The sequence below is a fragment of the Trichomycterus rosablanca genome, chromosome 11 (assembly GCF_030014385.1).
Source record: "Trichomycterus rosablanca isolate fTriRos1 chromosome 11, fTriRos1.hap1, whole genome shotgun sequence".
Classification (NCBI taxonomy): Eukaryota; Metazoa; Chordata; class Actinopteri; order Siluriformes; family Trichomycteridae; genus Trichomycterus; species Trichomycterus rosablanca.
This window is the reverse complement of record NC_085998.1, coordinates 13,865,942-13,880,122: the sequence shown is the minus strand read 5'-3', so window position 1 is coordinate 13,880,122 and position 14,181 is coordinate 13,865,942. Positions and strand designations below refer to the sequence as shown.

General features: G+C 39.9%; 1 protein-coding gene across 1 annotated transcript in view; it reads right to left on the bottom strand.

Moving 5' to 3' along the window:
- Positions 1-254: 254 nt before the first annotated feature.
- Positions 255-14,181, bottom strand: part of tspan4a (tetraspanin 4a) — a 190,377-nt gene continuing 176,450 nt past the window's right edge. Inside the window, exons 6-7 of the mRNA XM_063005192.1 lie at positions 791-874; positions 255-666 (exon numbers count right to left, since the gene is read on the bottom strand). Coding sequence (XP_062861262.1) covers positions 598-666; positions 791-874 — 153 coding nt within the window. The 3' untranslated portion in view covers positions 255-597. The remainder of the gene's footprint in view (positions 667-790; positions 875-14,181) is intronic.

Sequence of the window (14,181 nt, the reverse complement as noted above, 5' to 3'; positions counted from 1 at the left end):
ATAAAGAAATAATTGAAAAATACGTATGGCTCACATGAGCCAACATCTAATTAAATTTATGGAGGTAAATTAGTGCTAATGAACTATTGTGCTGGGGTTGCGACTTTAAAACCGGAAGAAATTCAAGCCCTGAAGAAATACCAGTTCAGAACCACTGCTCCTGAAGATGATTCATGATTCGTTGAATGCGTTTTCGTAGACGTAACACACGTAAGATTAAAAACTTCACTTAAAAGAGAAAAATAGCCAAACAGTATGCTCAGCTTCTTCATTTATTTACTTCCTTTGTGGAACTGCAGGTCCTTAGAAAATCTTCCAAGTTTTATAGACCCTCAATAGAAGCTCTGCTCACAAGAATAAGAATGTCTCATATATCGGTCACAAAAGAATGTTCTCTTCTTATGATCTTTTGGCTGACACAGGGATAGCTCAGGGTATTGACAGGGAAAAAAAAAGAAACCGCAAAGCTTTGAGCTTGTGTGAAAAAATATGACAGCCATATCAACATTAAAATGAGATAAAAAGACAAAAAGAAGAACCAGTCCAGTGCTTCAATGCCACTGTGTTAAGATGTTTCAAATCCATTTCCTCAGTTCACTAGGCGTAGAATGTGTCCACTTTCACAGCCTGACAAAACATAGTCATGGAGAAGACCAGACCTAAAATCTACACACACACACACAGAGAGGGACATGCATCACTAATCCAGTATTGACCAAAGGTATTGACCAAGTGTCATTAGATAGTTCATTTGGAGCAGCATGACTGATGGAGATTAAGGAGTAAGTACCTGTGTTAGAGCTGTGCAGAGTGCAAAAATCCACAGAGCCACCAGGTTCTCCTGCAGCCAGCCTTTCACCCGCTCATAACAAGGCTGTGAACACACACACACAAATACTCACACTTACCAAATTACAAAAAAAAGTATATGGACATGAAAAATAGCATATACTACTTTATATGGCCAGAGGCATGTTGTCATCTCTCCTGATTAATGAGTTTAAGGGTTTCAGTCATACCCATTGCAACAGGTGTATAAAATCAATTGAATAAAACAAACTACATGCTTTCATCTGTGTGCCAATAGTTTGGGGAAGGCTTTTTACTATTTTAACATGACTGTGTCCTAGTGCACTAAACGAAACCCATTAACCCAAAGACATTTTCTCACAACTTTGGTGCAAAGCCGTGATTTAAATCCCACTGAACACCTTCCTGTGCTGGGCCTATTCATCCAACATCCACCAGTTGTTTAACCTCACTAATGCACTTTCAAATAAACGAGGACAAATTCTCACAGATAAATGGACACACCAAAAAGCCTTTTTTGAAGAGTGACTGTTGGGTGAGGGCTCAACTATGGTTTTAGAGTTTGATGCCCAACAACTGATGGGCAGGTGTCCATACACTTTTGACCATGTAGTGTACCCCCTTTTCTCCAGGTGCACAGCCATGCTGGCAAATTTTTTTGTTTGTTTATTAAGATTTTAACGTCATGTTTTACACACTTTGGTTACATTCATGACAGGAACGGTAGTTATTCATTACACAATATTCATCAGTTCACAAGGTTATATCAAACACACTCATGGACAATTTTAGAGTCTCCAATTCACCTCACTTGCATGTCTTTGGACTGTGGGAGGAAACCCGGAGGAAACCCATGCAGACTTGGGGAGAACATGCAAACTCCACACAGAAAGGACCCGGACCACCCCACCTGGGGATCGAACCCAGGTGCTGGCAAATAATGTTACCAGATATTTATTGTTTCATCTGTAAGCAAGAGTTAAATGTGGCTGTTGTACAAGGGTTCAACCATGGTTCAACAATTTGATGTCCAACAAACTCATGGTCAGCTGTCCACATATTTTGGGCCATGAAGTGTACCCCCTTTTCCCCAGGTGCACAGCCATGCTGGCAATTAATTTGACCAAATATTTATTTTTACTTCTGTTAGCAATGACTACATGTTAGCTAAAGCACTTGAACTCAAGGTGTCCACATGTTTTCAGTCATATAGTGTGTTATTACTATATATAAATTGCTGGGCTTAAACCCTCAATGTCAACATTTTTGTGCTGTGTCTTTTTGCACCAGCATTGAATAAATGATTCAGCAAGTGTTGTTGTTAGAGAAATTACAGCATGCCAGCCTGAAAAGAATGGAAAACAATCGTGAAACCTGTCAGGCTGAGATAAAACAAGCAAAAAAAAATCCTTGTGTACTTTATCAGTGAAGTGTGTGTGTTAAACCTCCGCCTATTTAGTGCGTATTTAAATGTGCTGCTCCTCTGTGGAATATTAATGATGAAATAAAAAAGAAATAAAAATGAAACAGCCCTTTGATGTTCAAGTGAAATATGTGAACTGTAGTAGTCTTTTATTGTTAAGTGCACGACAGGACCATAATGCCAACTAACATTACACTTGGAGCTATTGTAGCCATCTGAGTTCTTCTGGGATCCACTAAACCCAGATTTGCATATTTACCTGTCAGATTATAAAACACGATTTATCAGTTTAGAGCACAAGCTTCTGCTTATTTAATAATGAGTCCAGTAGTGGTGTAATATTAGCAGCAGTAGCGAAATTCTCAGTCGTGTGTGCTTTACCACTGCTTTATTCTATTTAGGGTCACCGTGGGTACAGTTCGGTAGGAAACACGCTGGACAGGCCACCAGTCCATCACAGGGGAAAACACACACACACACCTAGGGCCATTTTAATGCCTTCAGTTAACCTGACTCTGTGAGTCTGTTCAAAAACCTAGTGAACTACACTGTATTGCAAAAATCATTGAATTCAGGTTCCAATCACTTCCATGGCCACAGGTGTATAATACCAAGCACCTAGGCATGCAGGCTGCTTCTACAAACATTAGTGAAAGAATGGGTCGCTCTCAGGAGCTCAGTGAATTCCAGCGTGGCACCGTGATAGGATGCCACCTGTGCAACAAGTCCAGTCGTCAAATTTCCTCGCTACTAAATATTCCACAGTCAACTGTCAGTGCTATTATAACAAAGTGTAAGCGATTGGGAATGACAGCAACTCAGCCATGAAGTGGTAGGCCATGTAAAATGACAGAGCGGGGTCAGCGGATGCTGAGGCGCATAGTGCGCAGAGGTCGCCAACTTTCTGCAGAGTCGATTGTTACAAACTGCCAAACTTCATGTGGCCTTCAGATTAGCTCAAGAACAGTGCGTAGCGAGTTTTCATGGAATGGGTTTCCATGGCCGAGCAGCTGCATCCAAGCCTTACATCACCAAGCGTAATGCAAAGCGTCGGATGCAGTGGTGTAAAGCCTCCTAAACCTTGTGGAAAGCCTTCCCAGAAAAGTTGAAGCTGTTATAGCTGCAAAGGGTGGGCCGACATCATATTAAACCCTACGGATTAAGAATGGGATGTCAGTCAAGTTCATATGCGTGTGAAGGCAGACGAGCTAATACTTTTGGCAATATAGTGTACCTTGCTGTCTACTGCATACATAGGCAGCTGCCTAAGTATAGGGATTCTAATAAGTCATCGGATGCGCTACTTAGACAGCGATTACATTAGTTTTCGCTTACCAAGCTAACACAGTTAGCCTCATTCCATTACTTCAATGGGATGAGGTGGCACAAAGAGCTACCATGTCAACTAACATCTTCCTTTGTATACCGAAAACGGTTAAACTGTCCCTGACATGCCTGAATTTGCAAATAAATGATACTAAATAAATGTGCACCTTTATACAAATTAAAAATCACTGATAATTTATTTACATTTAAAAATAACTCAGTTCGTTACTCCGCATTTGTCCGGCATATTTGTAATTTTTTTGTGAGAAAAGTTGTGCTGGCAATGCTGCGATTGTCTTCAGTGCTAAGGAAGCATCAGACGCAAAATACCGTTCATATTTAAGGTACCTTACTAGGCAGCATTTTAAAGCATCTAAGAATTTGAACAGCCCTCTTCTCGGGAGCGTGCATAGGATGGCGTAAAATGCTGTCTATGTAGAGACACGCTGTGTCTTTGGAGCACCCAGAGGAAACCTACACGGACACTGGGAGAACATGCAAAGGACCCAAACCGCTCCACCTGCTGTGTGAGGTGACAGTGTTATTTTAAAACATCCCTGCTATATTAACTATATTAACATCCCCAATATACAGTGTGATTGTTGCCTTGCTTATTACTTTTAACTCCACTACATTTTGGGGCGACATGGTGGCTCGGTGGGTAGCACTGTCGCCTCACAGCAAGACGGTCCTGGGTCCGATTCTCAGGTGGGGCGGTCCGTGTCCTTTCTGTGAGGAGTTTGCATGTTCTCCTCGTGTATGTGTGGGTTTCCTGCGGAAGCTCCGGTTTCCTCTCACAGTCCAGAGACATGCAAGTGAGGTGAACTGGAGATACAAAATTGTCCATGACTGTGTTTGACATGAAACTTGTGAACTGATGAATCTTGTGTAATGAGTAACTACCGTTTCTGTCATGAATGTAACCAAAGTGTAAAACATGACGTTAAAAATAAAAAATAAATAAATAAATAAATAACTCCACTACATTTTAAAGTAAAAAATGTTAATTTCACTTCATCACATTATGTAAAATATGTCGTTCCTTTTGGTTTACATTTGAATAAAAACGTGACGTCAAAATAAAAGAAGCGCGAAACAAGCGGACCAATCAGGGTACCGCGCGCGCTTTGTTATGAACTTGACCTATTAGACACAGAAATAAGACTCGAGTTAGTGACTCGAGTCCGAGTCGCACTTAAGTCGCATTAAATTTCAGACTAATTTGCAACTCGTCTCTAATGACTCTTGATTCGACTCGGACTCGTCAAAAATAACTCGATTCAAGAGTCTTTTCATTAAGAGCCAGGTAGTAGATTCTGGTGTGACGGGCAGTGTTGCCAACTTAGCGACTTTGTCGCTATATTTAGCGACTTTTCAGACCCCTCTAGCGACTTTTTTTCAAAAAAGCGACTAGCGACAAATCTAGCGACTTTTTCTGGTGTTATTGGAGACTTTTGGAGACTCGAACGTGAAAACACATATTGTTCTGCACTCACAAGCGGTCAGCGGCACAATCAGGGTTGCCAGATTGGGCGTTTTTCCACCAAAATGAGAGGATTTTGTTGGAAATTGGCAGGGAAAAACACACTTTGGCAGGTGGACAAATTTTGGGCTGGTTTGTATCATTTTGGCGGCCTCAAATGTAAATAAAAAAACTATTGCTTTCTAAAGCAGGTGTAATATAAATATGTCTACCTTCTCCCACCACATCCAACCTGTTGTCAAAACTGTGATTGACAGGTTATTCTTTCCAGTCCAAGACACTGTTGCCATGCCCATCAATACACTGATTCATGTTAGACAAGTGATTTGAGTTGAATATGAAGGTAAGCAAGTCTCATATGTACGAGAGGTTAAACTTTCATTGCTTGCAAGTTTATTTTTATTTACTTGCAAAGGTTTGTGTGTCCTATCATCAATAATGCATTTTACACACTTGGTAGGCTACTTCAAAGACATGCAAGCAAAAATAATTTGTCCGTTATAATGTATAATTACTGATCTGTACATTTTAAGATATTAATTTGTACATCATGATGGTTTAACTGGTTTATTATTTGTGAAATGCTAAACATCATCTGCTTATCCTGTGTTTTTACATGCATTTTGGCTGAAGATTACTGTCGCAATCTGGCAACCCTGCCCAGAGTAGCTCAGTGTTGTCTTAAAAAGCAAAAACAGAAGAACGTTCATTTGTCGTTCTAAACATATTTAGGGTGGTTTTTTTACCCACTTTGTCTCTCCCACGATGTTATTCCTCTCTTCCACAGCATCAATTACACGCAAATGGACCTTATGCAAATTAGGCGATTACGTCATTTAGCGACTTCTAGCGACTTTTAGGACAGCCAATAGCTACTTTCCTTACTGAGGAGTTGGCAACACTGGTGACGGGTGGGACCCACTTATCTTGTGCCAGTACAATATATTAGTACATCACGTAAATGTAGTTGTAGTGTGGTTGCCCTTTTAAATTAGTTGACTGTTTTTAAGACAAGACTAAAACATTACGTTCAGGAGGCATCTTGTTGTAAATGTTTTAATTCATAAGATACTTCTTAGCTGTTTTATGGTGTCTATTTTCTTAGCCGTTTTATGGTGTCTTTTTTGATAAAAATTTTAAAAACTGTTTTGTTTTATGTATTGTAACGGATGTGTGTTGCTGCCATTCTTGACCAGGTCTCTCTTGAAAAAGAGATTTTAAATCTCAATGAGATCATCCTGGTTAAATAAAGGTAAATAAAAATAAAATAAATAAACTAGCGTTTTTTCATTCAGGGCTGGTCTCATGTTTTGGCGCGCTCATATGAATGGTTGTTTGCAACGAAGTTTACCTGTTTTAACATCATTACCAGCCTGGAGCTGGACACTGCAGTTTAATGTAAGTGCATGCTTATTTGTTCATTAAGCATTTTAGCATTTTGTTATTTTAACCATTGTGTACTGTTGCCTGTCTAAAAGCCGCAAACTTTTTTGGTGCGTTTGTGCATTGTGTTTATTTTGAACTTTGTGCATAAAGTTTAGCTTATAAATGTGCTTCAATGAGTAAATATTCACCTATTTATGTTTTGGTTTAATGTGGGCTTGAGGACAAGTGTTTTCAGAGCAGCCTAAAGTACAAAAGTAGCTAGCACACATGAAATGGTTTATTAGCATAGCTTACCCTCTTGGCATATCCTAATTGGTGGTATTTTACTGAGCAAACCCACTGTTTTCTTCTCCCCTGCTGTTTTTGTTGTTAAAGGGCATTGTAGGTTATTTTTTATAACAGGTTTTAAGTAAAAGTAGCCAACCGGTAAAAAACAATGTGTATGACTGTTTTATGAGTAGCAATTCATGACCTTAGGCCTGAGCCAGAGTGGTGGGTCTATATTAATGGTTGGCCTATATCACAATGGTTTATCATCAGAGTCCTGGCACTATTATGCTTGAATTTATGTGTGGTGAATTGCTTTATGTATTTGGTCTTTTTTTGGTAATTTGCACTGTACATTGGTAATTGCTCTATTCTGGTTGTAGTAATCCTCTTTATTTCTTTGGTCTTCCTAATGCTTTGTCCTTTATCCTGAGGCCTTTCCAAATTCTACTGCTCTCTTTTTTTTAAAGAAAGCAATAATCTTTCTATTTGTTTTAAAGCAATTCTTTGTATTGTACATTTTTATATACCATATTTGTAAAACGAGTGTCTGTGTATACAGGGAACCTCTTTCTCGCCCATTTACTAGATCCACATTTCTTAGGATTCCCTCATTCTTTAACTGTGGGTGAAACAGTGGGCTAGAACCCAAACCCTGGATTTGTGTAGAACACACACTCCTTCTTTGATCTGGGACACAACATCTGGCTACCGTGAGCATGATATCAGTGTAAAGTGTAAACAAAGCGGCGTAGCATGGCTTCAGTAGGAGCACCATATGTTCCTAAATAAGTTATGTAAAAATGTAATTAAGAGTTGTTTGTTTTCACTTTATAAAGCAAGAATGATATTGCAAACAGATACTATGTTTGTGTATGTAAAAATGGTAAGGAAATGTGTAGGATTCATAGAAAGAAATTTCCTTAAAAATACTCACAAAGTTAATTCGATGTATTTTTAATCTAAATTACTTATATTGGTCCTGGGTTCAGTCACCAGGTGGGGTGGTCTGGGTCCTTTCTGTGTAGAGCTGTGCAAGTGAGGTGAATTGGAGATACAAAATGGTCCATGACTGTGACATTAAACTGTGACATTAAACTTGTGAACTGATGAATCTTGTGTAATGAGTAACTACCATTTCTGTCATGAATGTAACCAAAGTGTGAAACATGATGTTAAAATCCTAACAAATAAATGAATATTATTAGATTAATAAATAATATTATCAGAACTATATTAGTAGTTTATTTTGATGCTGCTTTTACCATGCATACTTTGTTTGTTACATTGTTTTGTGACTTGAGCTCTAGTCTAAAGACTTGTGACTTGACTTGGACTTGTATTTTGTGTCTTCTCTGACTGGACATAGTTATCCAGTGCAAACACAGTGCAATCTACACTATGCTTAGGTCACTTGGCAGGTAAAGCAGGATAGGGGTAATGGAAACATCAACTGACAGTCACATCAGTGCTTTAGTGACTGATTTTTTTTATGGTAATTTATACAGACACTTTATATCTTTTATAGTAAATTGGTTTTGGCTAGTTTATGCTTATGGGCAGAGACCTACAGATGAAAAATAGTAAAGGAAAACTCATTTGTGAACCTGTGTTTAAAACAAGTTTTTATTAAGCCTAAACTTGTAACTAAATTGCGAATAAATCTTAAACCCGAAACTTTGCTTGTTTGCAAAAAGTTATTTCATGGCCACTTGGTTCTATCCAATAGTAATTGATTTCCTTCGGTGTTTTGTGCTCATGATAATTTTAATAGACATAAGTATCACACTAATTAATGAGATTCTGTTTAAAGATTGGTATACCAAGAGTGACACTAGACTCTTTTCACCTAAAATGAGTTAAGCAAGAGTCTTGTTTAAAAGATGATAATAGGCCAGAGCCATAATCATATACATTTGTACTTTTACTCCAGTGGAGATCTGAAGGGAAGGCATTTGCTTTTACTGGGGTAATATTTTACCTTGGGTTTCTCTGCTTTAACTCAAGTACATGGTTTGTGTACTTCCTCTACCACTGGTCGTTTACAAACAAGGATAGGTCATGATTCTTTACTTTGTAAAAAAACTGTGGTGGCGAATACTTCAAACGTTTAGGGAAAAAAATTCTTCTCAGTTCACCACTGCAAGAGATCTGGGGAATTTAACATCTATAGTCCAACGCATTATTAAAAGATTCTAGGGAAATCTCTGTGCAATAACAGCAAAGTTGCAAAATTAATATTAATGCCAGGGATTTTCAAGGTTTCAAACGGCACTGAATTAAAACCCCACGTGCCTCTGTAACAGAATAACCACATGGGTTTTGTAGGAGTGCTTTGGAATATTACTCAGTTTGTTGCTGCCTCCACAAGTTAAGACTCCTCATAATTACGCAAAGTGGAAGTCATACTGTATATCAACAACATCCAGAAACACCGACCTCTCTGAGATGAAGATAATTGGTAGTCTGGCAAATCCACTTTTAAAATTTTTCAAAAATGATTGATGTCTTATTGTTTTCGCCAGAGGGGAAAATTTTGATTGTGATCAATGCAAAGTTCAAAAGCTTAAATGTGTCATGAGAATGGGGGTGTATTAGTGCCAGTAGCATGGATAAAACCTTTAATTGTTAGTCTTTCCTACTGTCTCAACTTGTTTTGAATTTTTTTATTTCAAAGGTTTTATGTTAGTCTCAGTTTGATGTTGTAGAACAACAATAAATGTTCAGTGCTGAATTAGACACTTTCGGTTGAGACTTAATAACTGTGTTTATTTCCTCCTTTATTTTCTTCACTGACCTGGATGACTAAATGAATGGCTGACGCATGATTACACTGTGGTGCGCACATTCTGACGCCTCGTCAAAAACGTCAGCATGTACGGTCCGTCAACCAATGCATCTCACTGAAATCAATGGCAGCAGTGCTTTGTGGATTGATGGAATTAGGATCAATGTAAACGCAGCCTAATCCAGTGAACAGTTACGAATGCCGTATCATTACAGAAAGGCACTTTTTTTTCAATGCCAAGCCATAACATTAAAACCACCTCTTTGTTTATACACTGTGTCCATTTTATCAGCTCCACTTACTATATAGAAGCACTTTAGTTCTACAGTTACTGACTGTAGTCCATCTGTTTCTCTACATGCTTTTTTTTAGCCTGCTTTCACCCTGTTCTTCAATGGTCAGGCCCCCCACAGGACCACCACAGAGCAGGTATTATTTAGGAGGTGGATCATTCTCAGCACTGCAGTGACATGGTGGTGGTGTGTTAGTGTGTGTTGTGCTGGTATGAGTGGATCAGACACAGCAGCGCTGCTGGAGTTTTAAAATACCGTGTCCACTCTATAAGACACTCCTACCTAGTTGGTCCACCTTGTAGATGTAAAGTCAGAGACGATCGCTCATCTATTGCTGCTGTTTGAGTTGGTCATCTTCTAGACCTTCATCAGTGGTCACAGGACCCTGCCCACAGGGTGCCGTTGACTGAATATTTTTAGTTGGTGGACCATTCTCAGTCCAGCAGTGACAGTGAGGTGTTTAAAAACTCCATCAGTGCCTCTGTGTCTGATCCACTCATACCAGCACAACACACACTAACACACCACCACCATGTCAGTGTCACTGCAGTGCTGAGAATGATCCACCACCCAAATAATACCTGCTCTGTAGTGTTCTTGGGAGAGTCCTGACCATTAAAGAACAGCATGAAAGGGGGCTAACAAAGCATGTAGAGAAACAGATGGACTACAGTCAGTAATTGTAGAACTACAAAGTGCTTCCATATGGTAAGTGGAGCTAATAAAATGGACTGTGAGTGTAGAAACAAGGAGGTGGTTTTAATGTCATGGCTGATCAGTGTATATTGCCTGTGTTAACTTTGCATGTGCATGGCCAACTCAAAATATTCATGGTGTGGTATAACCAAAAAAAGCTTGCTCTATACAATGCTAAAGAAAATGTTGGATCAATGCTACAGATGACAAGATTCAAGCAGCTGTTGTTTTTGCCATTTACTTCCCTTGGCTCATTCGCTTCATTGTGTCACGGTCACTGGACTGATATGCAGCAGAACCATCACAGCAATGAGCTGCGGAACACGCTTGAGGCAAAGACTATGCTGTCAGAGATAGAAATTCAGCTTGAAAAATGTTTTTCAGACTGATTTGTCAAGGGATTTTTAGCACTTTTTTTCCCTGATCTCAGCAGGAGCTTTGATAAGTCTTCAATAATAGAAACCAAAGTGTTTTGTTTTTTTTTAGTATATTTCAGTTTTTGCTTTTTGAGTTTAAAAAGATTGGTCTATCAATACATCACCGAGTAGCTAGAAGCTGCTGTTGTCGTTATATACACTATATAACCCAATGTGTCTGGACATCTCCAGATGTTAAGCCAAGGTGTTTGGCTACATCCATTGTACACAGGTATATAAAATCAGTTATACATTTCGATCTTTGTGGGTGGCATGGTGGCTCGGTGGGTAGCACTGTCACCTCACAGTAAGAAGGTCCTGGGTTCGATCCCCAGGCGGTGCGGTCCGGGTCCTTTCTGTGTGGAGTTTGCATGTTCTCCCCGTGCCTGCGTGGGTTTACTCCGGGTGCTCCGGTTTCCTCCCACAGTCCAAAGACATGCAAGTGAGGTGAACTGGAGACACTAAATTGTCCATGACTGTGTTCGATATAACCTTGTGGACTGATGGGCCTTGTGTAGTGAGTGACTACCGTTCCTGTCATGAATGTAACCAAAGTGTAAAACATGACGTTAAAATCCTAATAAACAAACAAATAGATCCCCAGGCGGGGCGGTCCAGGTCCTTTCTGTGTGGAGTTTGCATGTTCTCCCCGTGTCTGCGTGGGTTTCCTCCGGGAGCTCCGGTTTCCTCCCACAGTTCAAAAACATGCAGTCAGATTAATTGGAGACACTGAATTGCCCTATAGGTGAATGGGTGTGTGTATGTGTGTTTGCCCTGCGATGGACTGGTTGCCCCATCCAGGGTGTTACTGTGTGCCTTGCGCCCATTGAAAAGCTGGGATAGGTACAGCACCGCCTTGCGACCCTAATTGGATAAGCGGTTAAGAAAGTGAGTGAGTGCCTTCCATCATTGTGGCAACAATTTGTCAAAGGCGCTTTCCTGTTCTTTACAGCTAACAAGTTTGATCCTGTGTTCAGACCTGAGTGTTCAAACCAAGTGTGAAACAGGCCTTTTACACTATATGGCCAAAAATATGTGGACACTTTAGGTGTTTCAGTCACATCCATGCCTAACAGGTGTATAAAATCATGTACATAAAATGTGTATGTCTCCAACTTTGTGCTAACAGTTTGGGGAAGGCCCTTTACCATTTCAGCATGACTCTCCTTGTGCACAAAATAAAGACCATAAAGATATGGTGTATCAAGTTTGACCTTAACTCCACGATATTGGAATGGTATGTCCCCCCAAAAAACAAATTTGTTCTAGTGACCACATATGTTTGGGTATATAGTGCAAATATGATGTTGCATGTGATCTGGAGTAGATTTAGTATTACAATGATGTCAGAGCTGATATGTCTTTTTATGTGGAGCATATATGGTGTTACTGCTAAACCATGGCCATCCTGCAGTATGAAGACTAAAAATATTTGAAAAACGGAATAACTGTGGTTCTAAAAGTAAGTGGATTATGGCCAGAGGCTGGAGTCTCTTGGCATCGTCTAACCTTTGCGTAGTGCATGTGTTCCTTCTTTAACAGTAGTATAAAGGTCATTCTAAAACTGAAACAAGAAAAATGCTGCCAGGAGGTAGTGTCATTTGGCACAGTGGAGATTTTTTTTCTGCTGTCTAGTTGTATGTGCTTTCACAGAAACGGGGAATAATAGTGATGTGTGATTCTCTTCCGATTCTGATCCTTGCGTAAACTTGCCTCAGGCAGGTGAAAAGAAGCGGTTGGTTACTACATGTGTTTGAGCAGGGATTTACCTAACACACCCCCTTAGTTAGGTTAGGAATCGGCAGCAGTGGGTTATTAAATATAAGTAGATTATAAAGAAATAAAGGGACAAAATGCATAATGGATTGAATAGAGTCCTCTGTACTGCCAGGGGACGGTGTCCTATAGACCAAAGAAGACTGTATGGCAAAGTTGTCTTGACCAGTCTGTAGTCAGCATGAAACACCCCAAAAACAGACAGAACATCTTAACTGGGCTAACACGGGTCTTGTTTGAGGTTTGGAATTTTTCAAGGCCATTACATAGTACATAAGGCATGATCTGTATGGTAGTGAAATGAATTCCTCTACATCATGGGCTAGGCTGCCATGTAACAGCTAAGCATCTTATCTTCACCCCCACAACAAAAAATTGCTGGCTAGAGGTTTGAAGGTTAAATGTTGTATCCACATAGTGACTGAGAGTACTTACTGTGCAAAGAGGTTGCTGTCTTGCCTTCAGAGGAAGATAATTAGCCAGTTAATATGCTGTGCCAGCGACAGCCTTGAAAGGAATGTTGGGTTTGACCACAGAGGGACCTTTTGTAAACTCTGCATCCCAGTGTAGATCACAATGGTCTACATGATTAAGCAATTTACCAACTTGTTTTGTTGTCCTGATGGCTGTCAAAAGGGCTGCCTTAAGATAATAACACCTTACCGCAAACCAAATCTGCATGTTCCAGTCATTCAGCAATAAATCCAGATTCTTGTCGGACCATAGTTTTGCACATGACTCGTACCTGGTCAGTGTTTCTGAATAAAGTTTTAATAAGTATGCATCCCTAAGGAGAGCCCCAGTGTTAAGGTAATGCTGGGTTTATCCTTGGAGCACATTAGAAAAGACCTGCTACTCTGTAACAGGCACACGTGGAAGAGTGTTGACCTCTTGCCCACATTCTAGTGGTTGTTGTGGTTTTCTGTCTCACATATATTCGTTCCTCCATGACCGCAGATCTGACCTGTTTTGTAGTGCGAACGTTTGGCCTGTCACAGTGTTAGCCACAGTCGGAACCACAGTCTGTTCAACCCGCGTAGTAGACTGTCAAAATTGTTAGAGTCACTGGGGTGTAAAAATAAATATTACAGAATATTCGCTCAGGCATGTGCCAGTGCATCATGGGCCAATGCCTGTAAACCAGATTCAATAACGGACTGAATAAAGTTTGTCACATTAAGGAAAAATCCAGGCTCAAAAATATGTTCATTGTAATTGGATATGCGGTAAAATAAAAATTAGTGCAAAGTTTTGCCTATGACCAATGGGATAAATGAATGAGTGGTTCCTTGGATTGGTACACAGTTGATCCAAAATATCCAAAGTGCTTACTGTGGCAATGGATTAAGTTAATTTATTTTAATTAAGTTAGGTCCTGGGTTCGATCCCCAGGTGGGGCGGTCCGGGTCCTTTCTGTGTGGAGTTTGCATGTTCTCGCCGTGTCTGCGTGGGTTTCCTCCGGGAGCTCCGGTTTTCTCCCACAGTCCAAAGACATGCAAGTGAGGTAAATTGAAGAT